The following is a 16500-nucleotide window of genomic DNA, read 5'->3' on the forward strand; positions in this document are numbered from 1 at the left end:
TTGCTTCAGGCAATTTCAGTGGTTCACAAGTAAGTCAATGTGAGGATAACCAATTCTTAATTGACTCTTCAGGAAGTTTTCATGCTTATCTCCTTGCTTCCAAACCTGGTTATTTTCTCAGCACCACATCATGTCATAGCTTCTGTATTATTTACTGACATGTCACTGTCCCACTTTTTGTTACTCCTTCATCAAGACCCATCCTCTTTCATCACCTTTGCCTTGGCTGTCAAAACCTTCACACAAGCAGGCTTTCCCAGACTTTTCAAAGGAGATCATGCAGCTAGTCATGATGCTACTGAACTAAATGACAAAACTCTTGCACTGCATATATTTCAACTTCACAAGCCACCAAATCAGGGCAAAATGAAAGTAGCGGGAATCAGTAATACCTTTGGGTCAAGAGTGTAAGTCCATTTTCAGAAAACATACATGTAAGTAGATGAAGAATAGACAAATCAAAGTGAAGGCCTGGCTCACCTTCTCCTAGATGAACCTAGCATATGTAGGGCATCTACAGAGGCCCTGCTCTGTCTTCTCCCTCTGTCAGGGATGCAGAGGCTGGGGGCAGGGCCTGTCAATGGTGGCACTCACTCTCAAAGGAGAATTGCCTTGTTCCTTTGGCATTAGTTTTCAGAAAACATGTGAAACAGTATCCATTCAGAGGGTATTTGGGATCAACTGAGTTACAAATCTGTGAGAACCACTAGTATTTCTGCTGGATTGCTCAGGTTCTATTTTAACCTGTTTTACTGGGAAGGATGTGTGTGCTTATAAGCCACTTTATAGTCCAAAAGAAGGAAGAAAATCTCCTAAATAAATAAATAAGGCTCTACCTCAGAACTACATTCAACAATCGGTCTACAATAGAAGCAATTAAGTCATGGCAATAGCGCTAGTTGTATGTCACCTTAATTAAACATTAAACTCCATCACATTACTCCCAACATTAGATGATTTTCCAGAAGCTTTCATCGATAACTTTATCTTTGTACAGCACAGTACATATTTTTAAAGGTATATTTCATTTTGTAAACTTAGACCCTTGTCCTGAGATGTAAAATTTCCTGGTTGTTGTTGGGTGTTTTTGTTTTGTTTTGTTTTGGCTTCTTACCTGTTGGCATAGTGCTCTATCCTGGAATGTGTGTCGTCATGAAATAGTTGGGGAGACTGGGAGGGACTAGCAAACAAAGTAATAAAGGACAAGAAATTGATGCCATTTGTCAAACTATAGAAAAATAAAAAACAAACAGAATACTGTTCAAAAACATGGTCCTATGACTGTTAACTAGCTGAGGGGTTCATGAAAATATATTAGGAAATGCACACCATTAAGAGAGCAAGCCTATGGCTCCTAGGCAGAGTTTGGGGTGCCAAATGATACTTTGGATTCCTGGATCCGATGCCAGAGACAGCACTCAGACCTCAGACCAAGGAGTCCTAGCTCCCTGCCCTCTGCCCCATGCAGCAAGTATGGAAAGAACTGCACTAGTTGCCTCTATGAGGTCAAAAGGAGGCAATTATGTGGGTGGGGAAGGAAGGAGACTGGAGCGGTTGGCTTACAAAGATTTCTCCAGCCAACCCAATCTCCTTCCCTCCCTTTCTGCAGATCCCTAGCTAGATGGGCGAAATCATCAATCTAGCAGAGCAAGAAGAATATGGAGGCGATGATTTTGGAGGCTGACGAGCATCCAGACAGGACTGAGCCCTAAGAAAACCATTCATTTACTGAAGTGTAATCCTTTGGGAATTTCTCCAGTGCCTATTCCACAAGAATAAATGGGGGATATAGAGGAGCATGTTTGTGCTCAAGAAGAAGCCACATTAATCGAAATAGGATGTGCTGAAGTAATACTTAAGAACATAAGAATCCTACTGTATCAGACCAAGGGTCCATCTAGTCCAGCACTCTGTGCACACAGTGGCCAACCAGCTGTCGACTAGAGACCAACAAAGCAGGACATGGTGCAATAGCACCCTCCCACCCATGTTCCCCAGCAACTGGTACATACAGGCTTACTGCCTCTGATACTGTAGGTAGCACATAACCATCAGGGCTAGTAGCCATGGATAGCCTTCTCCTCCAGGAATTTATACAACCCTCTTTTAAAGCCATCCAAATTGGTGGCCATCACTACATCTTGTGGTAGTGATTGAACCCAACACCTCTCTAGGCAGAAGGATTGCAGATACTCACTCATATTGCTCTGGCCACATACTGATGAGTGTGATGGGACTGCAAGAAAAGAATAGAGAGAAGGAAAGCAGGACAAAACGTTTAATGCAATTTAAGCAGGTAAAAAAACATAAACTACTTATCCATTGGTCCTCCCAAATAATTTCCTTTAGTAATAACTGAGACAAAGAAAAGTGGCCAAACCAGAAACTGCAGTACAACATATCAGAGATCAGAGACAAGCCTTTGGAAAGCAAACAGAATAGTAATAAAGTAATTGTTATCTTTTTATTGCATTTAAATTTATTGTTTAATCAATTTTAATTGTGTCTGTAAGGTGCCCTGAGTGCCAATTTTTGGTAGAAAGGTGGGGTACAAATAAAATAAATACAAAAATTATCTTAAAGTGTATTTTATTATCATTATGTAAATGTCTAGCCTGTTCCCTCTGCAGAATTGGATTTGATTCCAGCATTTAGGTATATTATCTGGTTACAGTATGGATATTGTTGAAAGGAGAACTGAGGGGAATGTTAATACTACATAAGAATAATTCCAACAGGAACTTCACCACTTAGTAACACTGTGAAAATGCAGGCAATAACCAGAGATTAATTTAGCAAGACCTTCATTATGAAAATATCTGATGGGGCCATCTTAGGCAATGGCAACGTAGTCTCCTCTTCCATTAATTTTCTTAAAACACATTTTGAACCCAATAGATATAAGTACACCCTCTCTTTCAATGAGTGGGTTTTTTTTAAAATAAGGAGCAGTTTCTAGGCATGATCCAACCTACTTTAAGCACTTTTAATGGGAAAATTAAGGTCATCCTTAACTCATTCCCATTCACATGAATGGAACTTAAAATGCTTAGTTTTAGCTGTACTGTGTCCTTTCATCAAAATGTATTCATCTTCATTTCAGCCACAACTATAGCCTATATTTTCCATGCAAATCCATTTTTATTATACCCAATTTTAAATCACCATTCTTGTATTACTCTACTGTTCACTCTAAGGTACCATATTCATAGGAGGCAATATCTCACTGTGGCTTTTACCATTAAAATGTCTCAGTGATTGAAAACTCTGTACAAAGAAGCACTGGTATGTATTCAAAACTTACGTCTCCAAATTGTCACCTTCTAGGACTGTTTGTACTGGTAGATAGCCAAGCCGTGGGTGTTTAGCAAAATACTTCTTTGACCGGAACTTATTCTTTAGCACTTTGGTGAAATCTCGTACATCTTCTCCTGATGTTGTCTGGGGGGGGGGGGGATACAGAAAACATAAATTAAATATTTACAGTCTTTTCCCAGCATTGAGTGATACATTACATTACACTGCCAACTGATGGCAAAGTGCAAATGACAATGATTTAAAAGAACTAAAAATGACCTTTTAAGAGCTGAACACAAGAATATTAAAAGCTTGATTCTAAGAAGCAAATTCTTCCTTTGCTACTTGCTTTAAAAGCCCAGCAGTTCTTAAATTATACAACAATGTATATACATTTTTTAATTTAATAAAGTGACTTGTAACAGACGCTAGAACTGGCAAAACCCTAAAAGCCATCAAATTATGTTTTAAAGGAAAAGTAATTTAATCACAACATTAGAGAGCATTTTAATCCACCAAAGTACTTTATTTGTGGTGAAACTGAAGATTTTAAGCCTGAGATTGTGCTGCTGCCTCTTCTCCAGCAGCATCCAAGCTAAGGGAAACAGCAACATGCTTGCCAGTCCCCATAAGAGTAACACAATAACTGCATTCCTGCATCAGATGATCTCATCCTCCATCTGCAGGTTATATAGACAACTCACATTGCCCACTCAAACAAATGCTGCAATGCATATGGGCAAAGCAATGCATAATCATAGTGATGCCTGCTGGGGTAGGTGGCCTGGGTCAGCAGATGCCTGTCTGCCCACTCACTCAGTCAGGACCCTTTCCTAACAGTACTGTCATTGATACGTTGAGAGAAGGTGACTAGACAAGACAGCCAGCCAGGCCAGTAAGCAGAAGTTCAGGGCATGCTCCAGGGAAGGGTGCTCAGGAGGAATGGTGGGGGAAATGCTGTGTGCCCACACCCCCAGTTAATAAGTTACAACTTTCTACAGGTTTTTTTCCTGACCAAAAGGGGGAGGAGGCTTAGTAGGGGAATGCTCCAAATTCAGCTGAATCCTGAACTGAATTGGTCTGTTTCAGAAAGATTTGAGAGATGTCTGAATTTAAGCGGGGCTCTTCCGAAGTAGACCAAATCTAATTCTGAACATTCCTGAAGATTTGGGATTCAGAGGAACACAAAGACACGATTTCAAAAAATGTATAATTCTTCCCAAGGTCCCACCAATATTGTTGTGTGAGTAGACCCATGTTTTTTGCAACAGAATCAGCAGGGTGAAAGAGAATTGGTAGAGGCATACAGAGTAACTAATATGTAGACAGTGTTCTAGTCAATTGAAACGGATTTTGTCCACCATAGTAAAACATACTGCAAAGGAATTTGCATTAGATAAAACAAACCATTACGATGCAGACAAGAACAAGAGGAAAGAAGAACGTTTTCAATGTTGCTACTAAAGCTATTTGAGATGTTTAGATATCTTGATTGTAAATTCTATTTCTTGGTAGTGGCCTCTAGCTCCAAATGAAGCTATTTATGAAACTTCTGTATGGAAACTATTCCTCAGTAGTTGATGTTTGTTGTCCTTGCATGGCTTCCAAATAATTCCAAAAGGTTTTCAGATTAAGATTGGTTTATTGGGTTTTAAGGTGCTGCGTGGACAAAATCCATTTCACTTTGCTTGACTTATTGCTCCATTTGTTCCTAGCCATAGTCTGAAAAGTGCTGAAGCTGACCTTTTTTCAATTCCATAATTTCCCTTTGAGGCTTAAAACCAGAGGAGGGCTTTCTTTCTTTTTTTTAATGCATCCCTGCCAGGGAGATCAGTCACTTCTGATGAACTTCATCATGTTGGAACAATTGACAATTTTAATATATATGAGACCTTATTTAACCTAGCTTTTTCCCAGTGCTTGAAACTTGTGCAACGAACTGTTCACAATTACCTATGTGGTGATTTATTTCAGGAAACTGACAAGTCATGCAAGCTGGATAGGACAGATATTCTGTGGCACAAACCATAGCTGTTTAAATACTTCACCCATAACACTATATTGCTCCTACAATGGGATGATATTTCTGAAATATGTTTGTAGGCACTCCTGTGGCCCAAGTCATATTTCATTTCCTTATTAGATATTAGCTGTTGTTTGGTTTAGATATCACTGTTGTTTGGTTACTATGAAATACATTTATATACATCAAGATGCAAACCCTGACTCTTTCTGAATTTTTACAATATTTGCAATTGCCACATGGAAAAAATGACTGTGGTGGACTTAAACCTCATAATAATTGGTGACACTTCTCCCTTTTTATTATTGTTGATGTGTTACTTCTGATTAAGTGGTTACCAATATTTCTTCATCACAAGAATGTACCACTGCTTTATTATGGTGTTCACACATTATTATTATTATTATTATTATTATTATTATTATTATTATTATTATATCCCACCTTTTTTCCCCCAAGGAACCCAAGGTGGCTTACGTGATCCTTCTCTGCATTTTATCCTCAAAACAACCCTGTGAGGTAGGTTAGGCTGAGTGTCAATGACTGGCCCAATGCCACTCTTGAGCTTCATGGCTGAGTGGGACTTGAATCCAGACCTCCCAACTCACAGTCCAACACTCTAATCACTCGAACACACTGGCTATTAAGTTTAGGTATCTCATTTGTATGTAGTAGATCATTCCTACTCTGTTACTCTGCTCTATTTCCCACTGTCCTCAACACATCATTAGGACATCCTCTATGCCATAAGTCATAGTACTATTCAAATCCAAGAAAAAAATCTTTGAACAATTGCACCAGAACCGCAGAAACTGTCAATTCAATAAGATGTTTCTAATATACGCAGGATGATAACTATTAAATCATACCCTTTGTGTTGCAATCTGAGGCTTTCTTGAATAATGATGTGCTTCTAGGCTTTCTTACCAGGCTGTCCAAATAATTGATGCAGTTAGCACTTGAATGCATCTCAAAATGGATGTTGTCATTCCTGCTATTAATTCACCAGTTCAGCTTTCCTAATTCTTTTTAGCTGCCATGGCAAATTAAAGAGATGTCCTGTATATATCTTACCCAATAAAAGGGTTAGAAGGGGGTGGAAGGCCCATTGTATCAGGCTACATTCCATATTTAAGCCATTCTGAGACCATTGGTTGACAGGTTCAAATTCTGCATTATAGACTTCACAGTTTTTATCAATAAATTGGGGGCACAAGCCTAATTTTATTCTCCTTTTCTTCTTTCACTGGCTGAAACTGTTTTGGACAAAAACCATTTCATCTTTAATCAGAAATTCTATTGGCAAGAAAATAATATTGCCATAGGTTCCACATGGCCAGCGAGATTGCCAGTTGGGAAAAGCATTACTTTGTTCATGGAGACACATGCTAAATGTTCCACTCAGTATTCTTACCACTACACCAACACTATAGTGGATCCAAACAACAGATACTACATAAACATGGGGAAAGTATGATTCTGTATTTCCATATTTATCACTGAAGTCTCTTTTAACATTGCCAAAAACTATTTTATGAGCATGAACTCACAAGTAATCGTAAGTACGTCAAAAGGAATGGAGTAGGTGTTAGCATTTTCTAGCAGATATTCAGGGTCATTTCAATTTGTTTATCTGTCAAAACTGATCACCATAATGTCTCAAAATAGTAATAATAATAACTAATAATAATGAAGAAGGATTATGAACATTTTTGTTCATGTGTGATTAAGCATTGGGGTTTTATTTATAACGAACATTTTTACACCTCCATTTTCCAGAAAATAAATAAAAGCTATATAAAAATAAACCAACAGTAAAACTTAATTATGAACTTGTACATCAGTAACAATAGGCTAGGGTTAAATGCAGAGAACAGTGCAATTAACTCCTTGGACTGGAGTCAGACTTAGTCATATTGAGGGAAGACCCAATTAAATCAATAGGACTTGACAAACCTAAATCCCATGACAAACCTAAATCCCGTTGATTCCAATGTGTTTAGTCTCCAAATAACTAAGTTCAGCTCCAAACTTCTTTGTCTAATGGAATGCTATATTTTTATTTTTATTTTTGAAAATAGCTTTCTGTGTTCCACAAGGCAGAGTACTTTCAGAAACCATTTGTGATATGGCATGAATAGCTACTTTTCAAATTTAAAAGGTCAAAGTCCTTGTGATCACATACAACTCCCCCTCTAGATCAAGCCTAAATAAGTCTCTGCACTACAGCTTAGGTCCATATTCTTAACTTCAGCCTGGGTCCATAAAATACAAGGCAATAAAATACAGATGATAAACTACAATACAGAAGTTTAAAATTGCAATATAAAAATAAATTTAAAATACAATACCAGATATACAAACAAAACTAAAATGACTGGGAGAATAAAAAGGTCTTCACCTGGTGCCAAAACGAGCACAGTGTGAATCCCTCTGGGAAGCCCAGGGGAACCTCTCTGGGAAGCTCAATCTAGAGCCTGGGTGCCACAACAAAAAAGGCCCTCTTCTTAGTAGCCACCCACCTCACTTCTTCTGGCAGAGGCTCCCAGAGAAGGGCTGCTGATGCTGATCTTAAGATCTAGACAAGTGTATATAGGAGGAGACAATCCCTCAGCCTGGTCCCAAGCTGTTTAGGGCTTTGAATGTTAGTACCAGCACTTTGAATCAGGCTCAGGAAATGGACTGGCAGCCAGTGCAGATGAGAAAGTACTGGGGTAATATGATCACATTGGCCAGCCCCTGTTAATAGTTTCGCTGCCCTATTTTGGATCAGCTGAAGTTTCTGGACCATTTCAAAGGTAGCCCCAGGTATAGTGCATTGTAGCAATCCGGGGGGGAAAAGATTTTCAGAAAATGGATAACTGTAGCTAGTCCAGATAAGAAGATAGTGGGTATATGACCTAAGCTAATAAAAGGTGCTTTGTGCCACTGAGCCCACCTTATTATTATTATTATTATTATTATTATTATTATTATTATTATTATTTATTTATTTATATAGCACCATCAATGTACATGGTGCTGTACAGAGTAAAACAGTAAATAGCAAGACTCTGCCGCATAGGCTTACAATCTAATAAAATCATAGTAAAACAATAAGGAGGGGAAGAGAATGCCAACAGGCACAGGGTAGGGTAAGCAGGCACAGGGTAGGGTAAAACTAACAGTATAAAGTCCGCACAACATCATGTTTTAAAAGCTTTAAGAAAAAGAAAAGTTTTTAGTTGAGCTTTAAAAGCTGCGATTGAACTTGTAGTTCTCAAATGTTCTGGAAGAGCGTTCCAGGCGTAAGGGGCAGCAGAAGAAAATGGACGAAGCCGAGCAAGGGAAGTAGAGGCCCTTGGGCAGGCGAGAAACATGGCATCAGAGGAGCGAAGAGCACGAGCGGGGCAATAGTGTGAGATGAGAGAGGAGAGATAGGAAGGAGCTAGACCGTAAAAAGCTTTGAAGGTCAACAGGAGAAGTTTATACTGGATTCTGAAGTGAATTGGAAGCCAATGAAGAGATTTCAGAAGCGGAGTAACATGGTCAGAGCGGCGAGCCAAGAAGATGATCTTTGCGGCAGAGTGGTGAACAGAAACCAACGGACTGATGTGAGAAGAAGGAAGGCCAGAGAGAAGAAGGTTGCAGTAGTCCAACCGTGAAATAACCAGCGCATGAAGAAGCGTCTTGGCAGAAGAGACAGACAAAAATGATCGAATCCTGGCAATATTATACAGGAAAAAAACGACAAGATTTAGCTACTGCCTCAATATGAGGAATAAAGGAGAGCGAGGAGTCAAATATAAAGCCAAGGCTACGAGCTTCCTTGACCGGAGTAAGCGTAACATCATTGACAGTAAGAGAGAATGAGAGATGAGGAGAAGGTTTAGGAGGAAAAACAAGCAATTCAGTCTTTGCCATATTAAGTTTCAAACGATGATGAAGCAGCCAAGCTGAGATATCTGAAAGACATGCCGAGATACGATCGTGAACATCAGGAGAAAGTTCCGGAGATGACAGATATAGTTGTGTATCATCGGCGTACAGATGATATTGGAGGCCATGAGATTGAATAAGCTTGCCCAAGGGCAACATGTATAAGGAAAACAACAACGGGCCAAGCACTGAGCCTTGCGGAACCCCTACTGAAAGGGGGAAGGAGGAAGACGAGCTGCCATTAGCCAACACGCTGAAAGAGCGACCTGCTAGATAGGAGGCAAACCAGTTATAGACAGAGCCACAAAATCCAAGGTCATGAAGGGAATCTAAGAGAAGATCATGATCAACCGTGTCAAAGGCTGCAGTTAGATCAAGGAGAATAAGAACGGAATAATGGCCTTTAGACTTGGCAGTAAGGAGATCATTGGTGATCTTAGTAAGGGCTGTTTCGGTGGAATGCAGAGGACGGAATCCAGATTGAAGTGGATCCAAAGCAGAGTTACTAGAAAGAAAGTCAAGACAGCGAGAGTAGACCGCACGCTCCAGGATCTTTGAAACAAACGGCAACAAAGAGACAGGTCGGTAGTTAGACAGAGATAGCCTATCAAGAGTAGGTTTCTTGAGAATGGGAGAGATTGTAGCATGTTTAAAAGTAGAAGGAAATGAACCAGAGGACAGAGAAAGATTAATAATATGAAGCAAGGAAGGGAGGATAGCGGGAATAAGATTAATAAAGACGCGAGAAGGAATCGGATCACGAGAACAAGTGGAAGGCTTCGAAGAGCGCAGTACTGTAGACAGTTCATCAGCTGAGACCGAAGGAAATGCAGAGAAATTTGCAGGAGGAACTGACAGATGAGGAACAGGAACTGGAAGAGGAGCAGAGCTGGCCAGATCAGAGCGGATAGTTTGGATTTTAGCATTGAAAAAAGAGGCAAAGTCATTAGCAGACAGAGAGGCGGGGAGAGATGGCGGATTAGGCTTCAGAAGAGAATTGAAGGACGCAAAGAACCGCTGAGGATGCCTAGCATTTGACTGGATCAGCGTTGAGTAGTACTGCTGTTTGGCCAATGAAATGGCAGAAGAGAAAGAGGAGAGTACAAATTTGTAATGGACAAAGTCCGCCCAGTCCCTGGTCTTACGCCAAAGGCGTTCAGCTGCCCGGGAACACCTGTGCCTCTAATGAAAGTTCTGGATCCAAGAGAACCCCCAAACTACAAACTTGGTCCTTTAGGAGGAGTGCAACCCCCTCCAATGCAGGTTGAACATCACTTAGCCAGGTAGACAAATTACCCACTAATGGTCTCAATTTATTGGCACTCATCTAGTACATTAATGCACCCAGGCACAGGTTCAGAACACTCATTGCCTCACCTGGGTTTGATGAAAAGGAGAGATAGAGCTGGGTGTCTAGGAACATGGGAAGCTTCCTTATACCAAGTCAGACCCTTAGTCCATCCAGCACAGTATTGTTGACACTGGCTGGCAGCAATGGCTCTCTAGGGTTTCAGGAGAAATTCTTTCCCTTGTCCTAACCGGGACCTTCTGCGTGCAAAGCATGTGCTTTATCACACTGAGCTATGGCCCCTCCCTTATGTGTCACTAGCATATTATGTGTCACCTCTGTCCATATCAGTCCATACCTCCAGATAACCTCCCATAGCAGTTTCTCGTAAATGTGGAACTGCATTGGGGATAAGATACAGCCCTTTGGCACCCCCATGGCATAACTGCCTATCAGGACTGGACCTAGTATTTTGGCCAAAAGTGTGAGAACAAACTCAGAGTCTGAGGAGGAGGAACAGTGCAAAGGGGTGGGGATGGACCAGAGATTCAGGGAGACAAAGATAGGGAAGAGTCAGTCCAGGTGCAGGCTCATCAGTTGGATCACAGCTTGATCTTAACCTCTCCCTCTATGGAAACACAGCAACTCACAGAGGAAGTTGATGTGACAGATGCAAGGATCAGACATCAGATCAAGACGGGGGACATAGCTTCTGGAAGTAAGGTGTTCTGCAAGGTTAGCCCATCCCAAGCAGTCCCTAGGGGAAGAGCCTCCCAGGTTCTGCAGGCTGGCACCAGATTTGCAACATCTGTTCTACTAGCCATACAGCATCCCTCACAGGATCTTTAGGTAGTCCAAGTTATATTGTGCCAACTTAATCAAGGTTGTTAGCCTTAGTTTGCCATTGGGTGCTAAGTCTGTAACTGAACTACTGAGGGACTGACTAATTTCCATAATAACACATTGACTTGGAGATGGACTTCTTTGTCTGACTGCCAATTTGCAGGGAGGGCTTGGCAATGCCAAGGGACTAAGCAATAATCCCCCAGTGCCATCCAAGTAGGAGCAGAACCACAGCATTTATTTAAAGCTGAAATATCCCTATCATTGGTGGAATTGGATCCCATAAATACTTCAGCTGTCTTCAAAGTACTAAGTTTGAATCCAAGAAAATAGTAGTTACTTTAGAAAAATAAATTTGTCAAAGAACCGGAGGGAAGGTATAGGATGGAATAAACCAAGAAGAATCCATTAGAAAGAGTCAGTAAATGGGTACTCACCGGTATGCAATACTCCACCATCGGGTAGTGTAATTTATGACCCTTTGCTGTACGACCAGAGAAGAAACAGCTCTGGCAGACATCATAATTGAAATGTTTCAGGCTCCGATATCTGCAAATACAATGGAAAAATAATGAAAATGCCCCTGTTTCTAGGAAGTCTCAAAAACTTGTGTTCATGATCCATAGGCTCTGTGGCTTGATGTAAATCTCCATACAGTGTTACTGCCTGGATCCCCCTGTCCTACAATATTGTCCCACTGGGTTGGATCTATATAACAAATGCATAACAGGGCCATGTGATGAGAAGCTGAATTATTTGGCCCTTCTATCTCTTGGCAGATCCTCCAAGGAATTGAGGATCCTGATGAATAGCATGGACTATGGCATGGGGGACTGGAGGGGAATGGGAGCCTTCAAATATCAAGCAGAGGCAACCTCTTCAATGGCAGCACACATGGAGGTTGGCCCTGCCCATTTTTCAGCGATTCTCCCCTTTTCCAAGTCCTCCTTGGCACAGCCCATGCCATTCAGCAGGGGTGGGCAGAGATCAGGTTTCATCAGCCCTGTTATGCATGCATTTGGATCCAACCCCATTGTGTTTGTCCATAATACTACTGAAATGCCTTTACAACAATGCCATATATTGGGTTTTGTGGTATTAGTAGTACTGATATCCTGGTATGTTAAGGAACACAAATGAATGGGTGAAAATTACTTGTGTTTGTTTATCTATTTATTATGTAGTTATATTGCCTATCAGTTATCTACTTTACAAAGAAGTATATAACATCAAAAATAAAGTAGAATCCATTAAAAGCAATAAAAACAGTGAAATAAATCAAACAGAACAGATCAAACAGAAGCAGAATCAATTCACTATACCCAAGAGCAAAACACAGTTCTTCTCAAAACATGTCAGAAAAAAATATGATTTTACCTGTGTCCCATAGGACACAGATTTTAGATCCTTGTGCTGTGCTGTTAAAATGTCCTAAAATATCTGGATCTGACCAGCGTTAGGCAGATCTGAAACCATTCTATTAGTAGCTGTGTGAACTTTTTTCTAGAGAAGTAAATAGCAAGTTCAGGGGCCCTAATCTGGATAAGGATTCTGTCAGGGGATTGGGGGGCTGCTTCCTGCTGCAGTCCTGATCTGGACTAAATCCGTCAAACCTGCTATTGCAGGTGTAAAAAAACACAACTGCTACCATTCATGTAATTGCTAAATGTATGAATGGCATCATATCTCAATTGACCCTTAGAAGCAGCATATTGAATTGAGTGGAAATTTGAACAGAACCGGAGAAGCTGCTTTTAGTGAAATCTAAGTGGATGCCCTGTTTGGGCCAAGTTTAATTATTTATTGATTGGCAGAGTTAGATAGAGGGCTGCATTCCCATGTAACACTAAGCCATGGTTTGTTTAGCCAAATTGTGACTTGTGTGAAAATCCAACCCCACTCTGAACATCCAAACCCACCCTGAAACACCCTGAACACCCTTCCATTTTTCTCAGATATAACAAACCGCTATTTGAAACTATGGTTTGTAGATAGCTTATGAATCTTGACATACATTAACCATTGTTTAGCTTTGTGCCCAAACCCAGGACCCTGCAAGCAGTTGAAGCAGGGTGCCAAACTAGAGAGAGATGAGGCAAGAACGGCTGGAAAACTTCCCTGGCTGAGTGACTCTCACTGGCTATTTTCCAGAATTAGACCTCTGGCTCCTTCCCCTTCGCCCACCCCCAACTTCTCTCTGACAAGCCTTCCCTCTTAAGCCAGTCCACCTAGCTTTGCAGCTGCTTTGCCAGGAGAGCAAAAATTAAAGGGAGCTGAGGTCGCTTTAAGACCATCTATATAAGACTGTGTATTGAAAGCACAGTGTAACTCTTAGCAGCCAGGCTACCCTGTTTGTTACACCCACAGAGGGTAAAACATATATAACTCTCCAAAGGAATGAACATTTAACTGACCTTGCCTATAAAAGTTTTGGGCTGACTTGACTCCCAGTGTGGAAGAAAGAATTGTTGGTTTCCTTTGGCAGACACAAACATCTCCATAGAATGCATTTAACACAGGCTTACTATGGAGGATTTGGATGCTTATTAACAGAACAGTGTTTATGATCTGGGGGGGATTAAAGACCTGTCTTTGCTTGCTTTGTGGTTGTTAGGGAATAATTGAGCAAAACCTTCCCTACAATGCTTTTCCAGAGTCTTGGGATTTGAGGAGGTGGTGTAGGGCAAACCTCCTTTGAGGCTGCTTTCAGTATCAACAGGGGAAAAAATGCTCATGTCCCTTCAGTTCTGTACAAAAATGATTTCATTCTGTAAACAGCGTTAAAAAAAATCCAATAAGAAAGAATGCAGGACTCCTGGAGATATAGATAGATAGATAGATAGATTTAATTCTTCTTGGTTGGTACGAAAGGGTTAAACGTTTCTGGTTGAAAGACAATGTTGTATGAGTCTATTATGGGGTGAAAGGAGCAATGCTTCTTTGGCTTGGGATGTGGCTGGGAATGGCTGAAGATATAAAAAGAGTTCCCTGCCTGTTTCTGCAGCTGATCAATGGTAAGTGAGCTGGTGACATGTGCATTTGTGCCACTACAGGAGCTCTGCAGCAGCATTTGGAGTTTCAGATGGATATTGGCAGAGGAGATGAGGAAAGCAAATGAGGACTGGGTGAAACAAGCCACGTTTTCTTTACTCATCTGTGAGACTGATCCAGGCTTTCTCAATAAACTACAGTTAAAACAATTTCTGGCTTAGCGTTGTGGGCAAAGGCAGCAAGTGTCATTTTAAATAGCTTCATGTTATCTGGCACTTCTGCAGCAACAGAAAGATACTGAGTAAAGCTTTGACATTGTGCCTACTGAGGCAATTACATGTCTTCTCCTTGGCCACTTCTCCCTCCAGTACGGTCCCTATATAGGCCACCATTACATAACAATATCAGAAGGGCCGTGCTGGATCAGAGCAAGGGTCCACCTAGTCCAGTATTCTATACACACAGTGACCAACCAGCTGTCGAACAGGAACCCACAAGCAGGACATGGGTGCAACAACACCCTCCCTCTTTGCTTTCCTGCATGCCGCAGCGTATATAATAAAGGGCCATCAGAAGACAAAACTTCCACTTTCTGATGCCAGCTTTCTAGAATAAGCTACATCACTTTCGTTCATGGGAACAAGCACATCAGTCTTTCCTAGCATGTGTGCACTTACCCACCCTATGATACACACACGCACATATGCGCCTTTTGTGTGGATCCAATCTTTGGGCAAAGTTTGTATAATATAATATGAAGAGATATCAATAGTAACACTGGATTGTATAAATACTTTATCATGTTATGACTATAATGCAAGTGCATTCTCAAAATAAGACTTCAAAAGAACATTTCAGTGAGATACAAATGTGAAAATGCTTTGTGCATGTAAACACAGAAGCATTCTCACTCCCATGCATAGTAATCCTGTGTCCATGGCCTTCCTTTATACAAATAATACCTTTAACAAGACCACAATAGATTCAAAACATTAAAGAATACAAGAGAGAAAGTTGCAGAATCTCTTTTTAGCTATAGCCCTGGGCATGCAGGAATATTTTATTTCTTTAATTGTTATTAGTCTTTTTGCTACCTTTCGGCAAAGACTGAATTGCTAGTTTTTCCTCCTAAACCTTCTCCTCACCTCTCATTCTCCCTTACTGTCAACGATGTCACGCTTACTCCGGTCAAGGAAGCTCGTAGTCTTGGCTTTATATTTGACTCCTCGCTCTCCTTTACTCCTCACATCGAGGCAGTAGCTAAATCCTGTCGTTTCTTCCTGTATAATATTGCCAGGATTCGACCATTTTTGTCTGTCTCTTCTGCCAAGACTCTCGTTCACGCACTGGTTATCTCTCGGTTGGACTACTGCAACCTTCTTCTCTCTGGCCTTCCTTCGTCTCACATCAGTCCGCTGGTCTCTGTCCACCACTCTGCCGCTAAGATCATCTTCTTGGCCCGCCGCTCTGACCATGTCACTCCACTTCTGAAATCTCTTCATTGGCTTCCAATTCACTTCAGAATCCAATATAAACTTCTCCTACTGACCTTCAAAGCTATTCACTGCCTAGCTCCTGCCTATCTCTCCTCTCTCATCTCACACTATCGCCCCGCTCGGGCTCTCCGCTCCTCTGATGCCATGCTTCTCGCCTGCCCAAGGACCTCCACTTCCCTTACTCGGCTTCGTCCTTTTTCTTCTGCTGCCCCTTACGCCTGGAACGCTCTTCCAGAACACTTGAGAACTACAAACTCAATCACTGCTTTTAAGACTAAGCTCAAAACTTTTCTTTTCCCTATAGCCTTCAAATATTGAGTTTGTTCTGACTTTACACTGTTGGTTTTGCCCTACCCTGTGCCTGTTTACACTTCCCTGTGCCTGTTTGCATTCTCCTTCCCTCTTTATTGTTTACTACAACTTATTAGATTGTAAGCCTACGCGGCAGGGTCTTGCTATGTACTGTGTTATCTGTACAGCACCATGTACATTGATGGTGCTATATAAATAAATAATAATAATAATAATAATAATAATTCAAAGCAGTTGAGAAAGCTTAAACCAATTATACCAACTGAACTAAACTAAAAATGGTATCTACATAAATCAGAATCAAACATTGGCCTAAATAAAACCCTTTATCT

At 40.9% G+C, this 16500-nt stretch overlaps 1 protein-coding gene across 2 annotated transcripts in view; it reads right to left on the reverse strand.

Moving 5' to 3' along the window:
- The window catches only part of UTRN (utrophin), a 390352-nt gene that overhangs the window by 29715 nt on the left and 344137 nt on the right, over window positions 1-16500 (reverse strand). For both annotated transcript variants that reach the window (XM_063124582.1, XM_063124583.1), the window contains 4 exons: window positions 11807-11918; window positions 3305-3441; window positions 2198-2236; window positions 1115-1180 (listed from right to left, as the gene is read on the reverse strand). In XM_063124582.1, the coding sequence (XP_062980652.1) occupies window positions 1115-1180; window positions 2198-2236; window positions 3305-3441; window positions 11807-11918 (354 nt within the window). The remainder of the gene's footprint in view (window positions 1-1114; window positions 1181-2197; window positions 2237-3304; window positions 3442-11806; window positions 11919-16500) is intronic.

The sequence above is a fragment of the Elgaria multicarinata genome, chromosome 4, assembly GCF_023053635.1.
Source record: "Elgaria multicarinata webbii isolate HBS135686 ecotype San Diego chromosome 4, rElgMul1.1.pri, whole genome shotgun sequence".
NCBI lineage: Eukaryota > Metazoa > Chordata > Lepidosauria > Squamata > Anguidae > Elgaria > Elgaria multicarinata.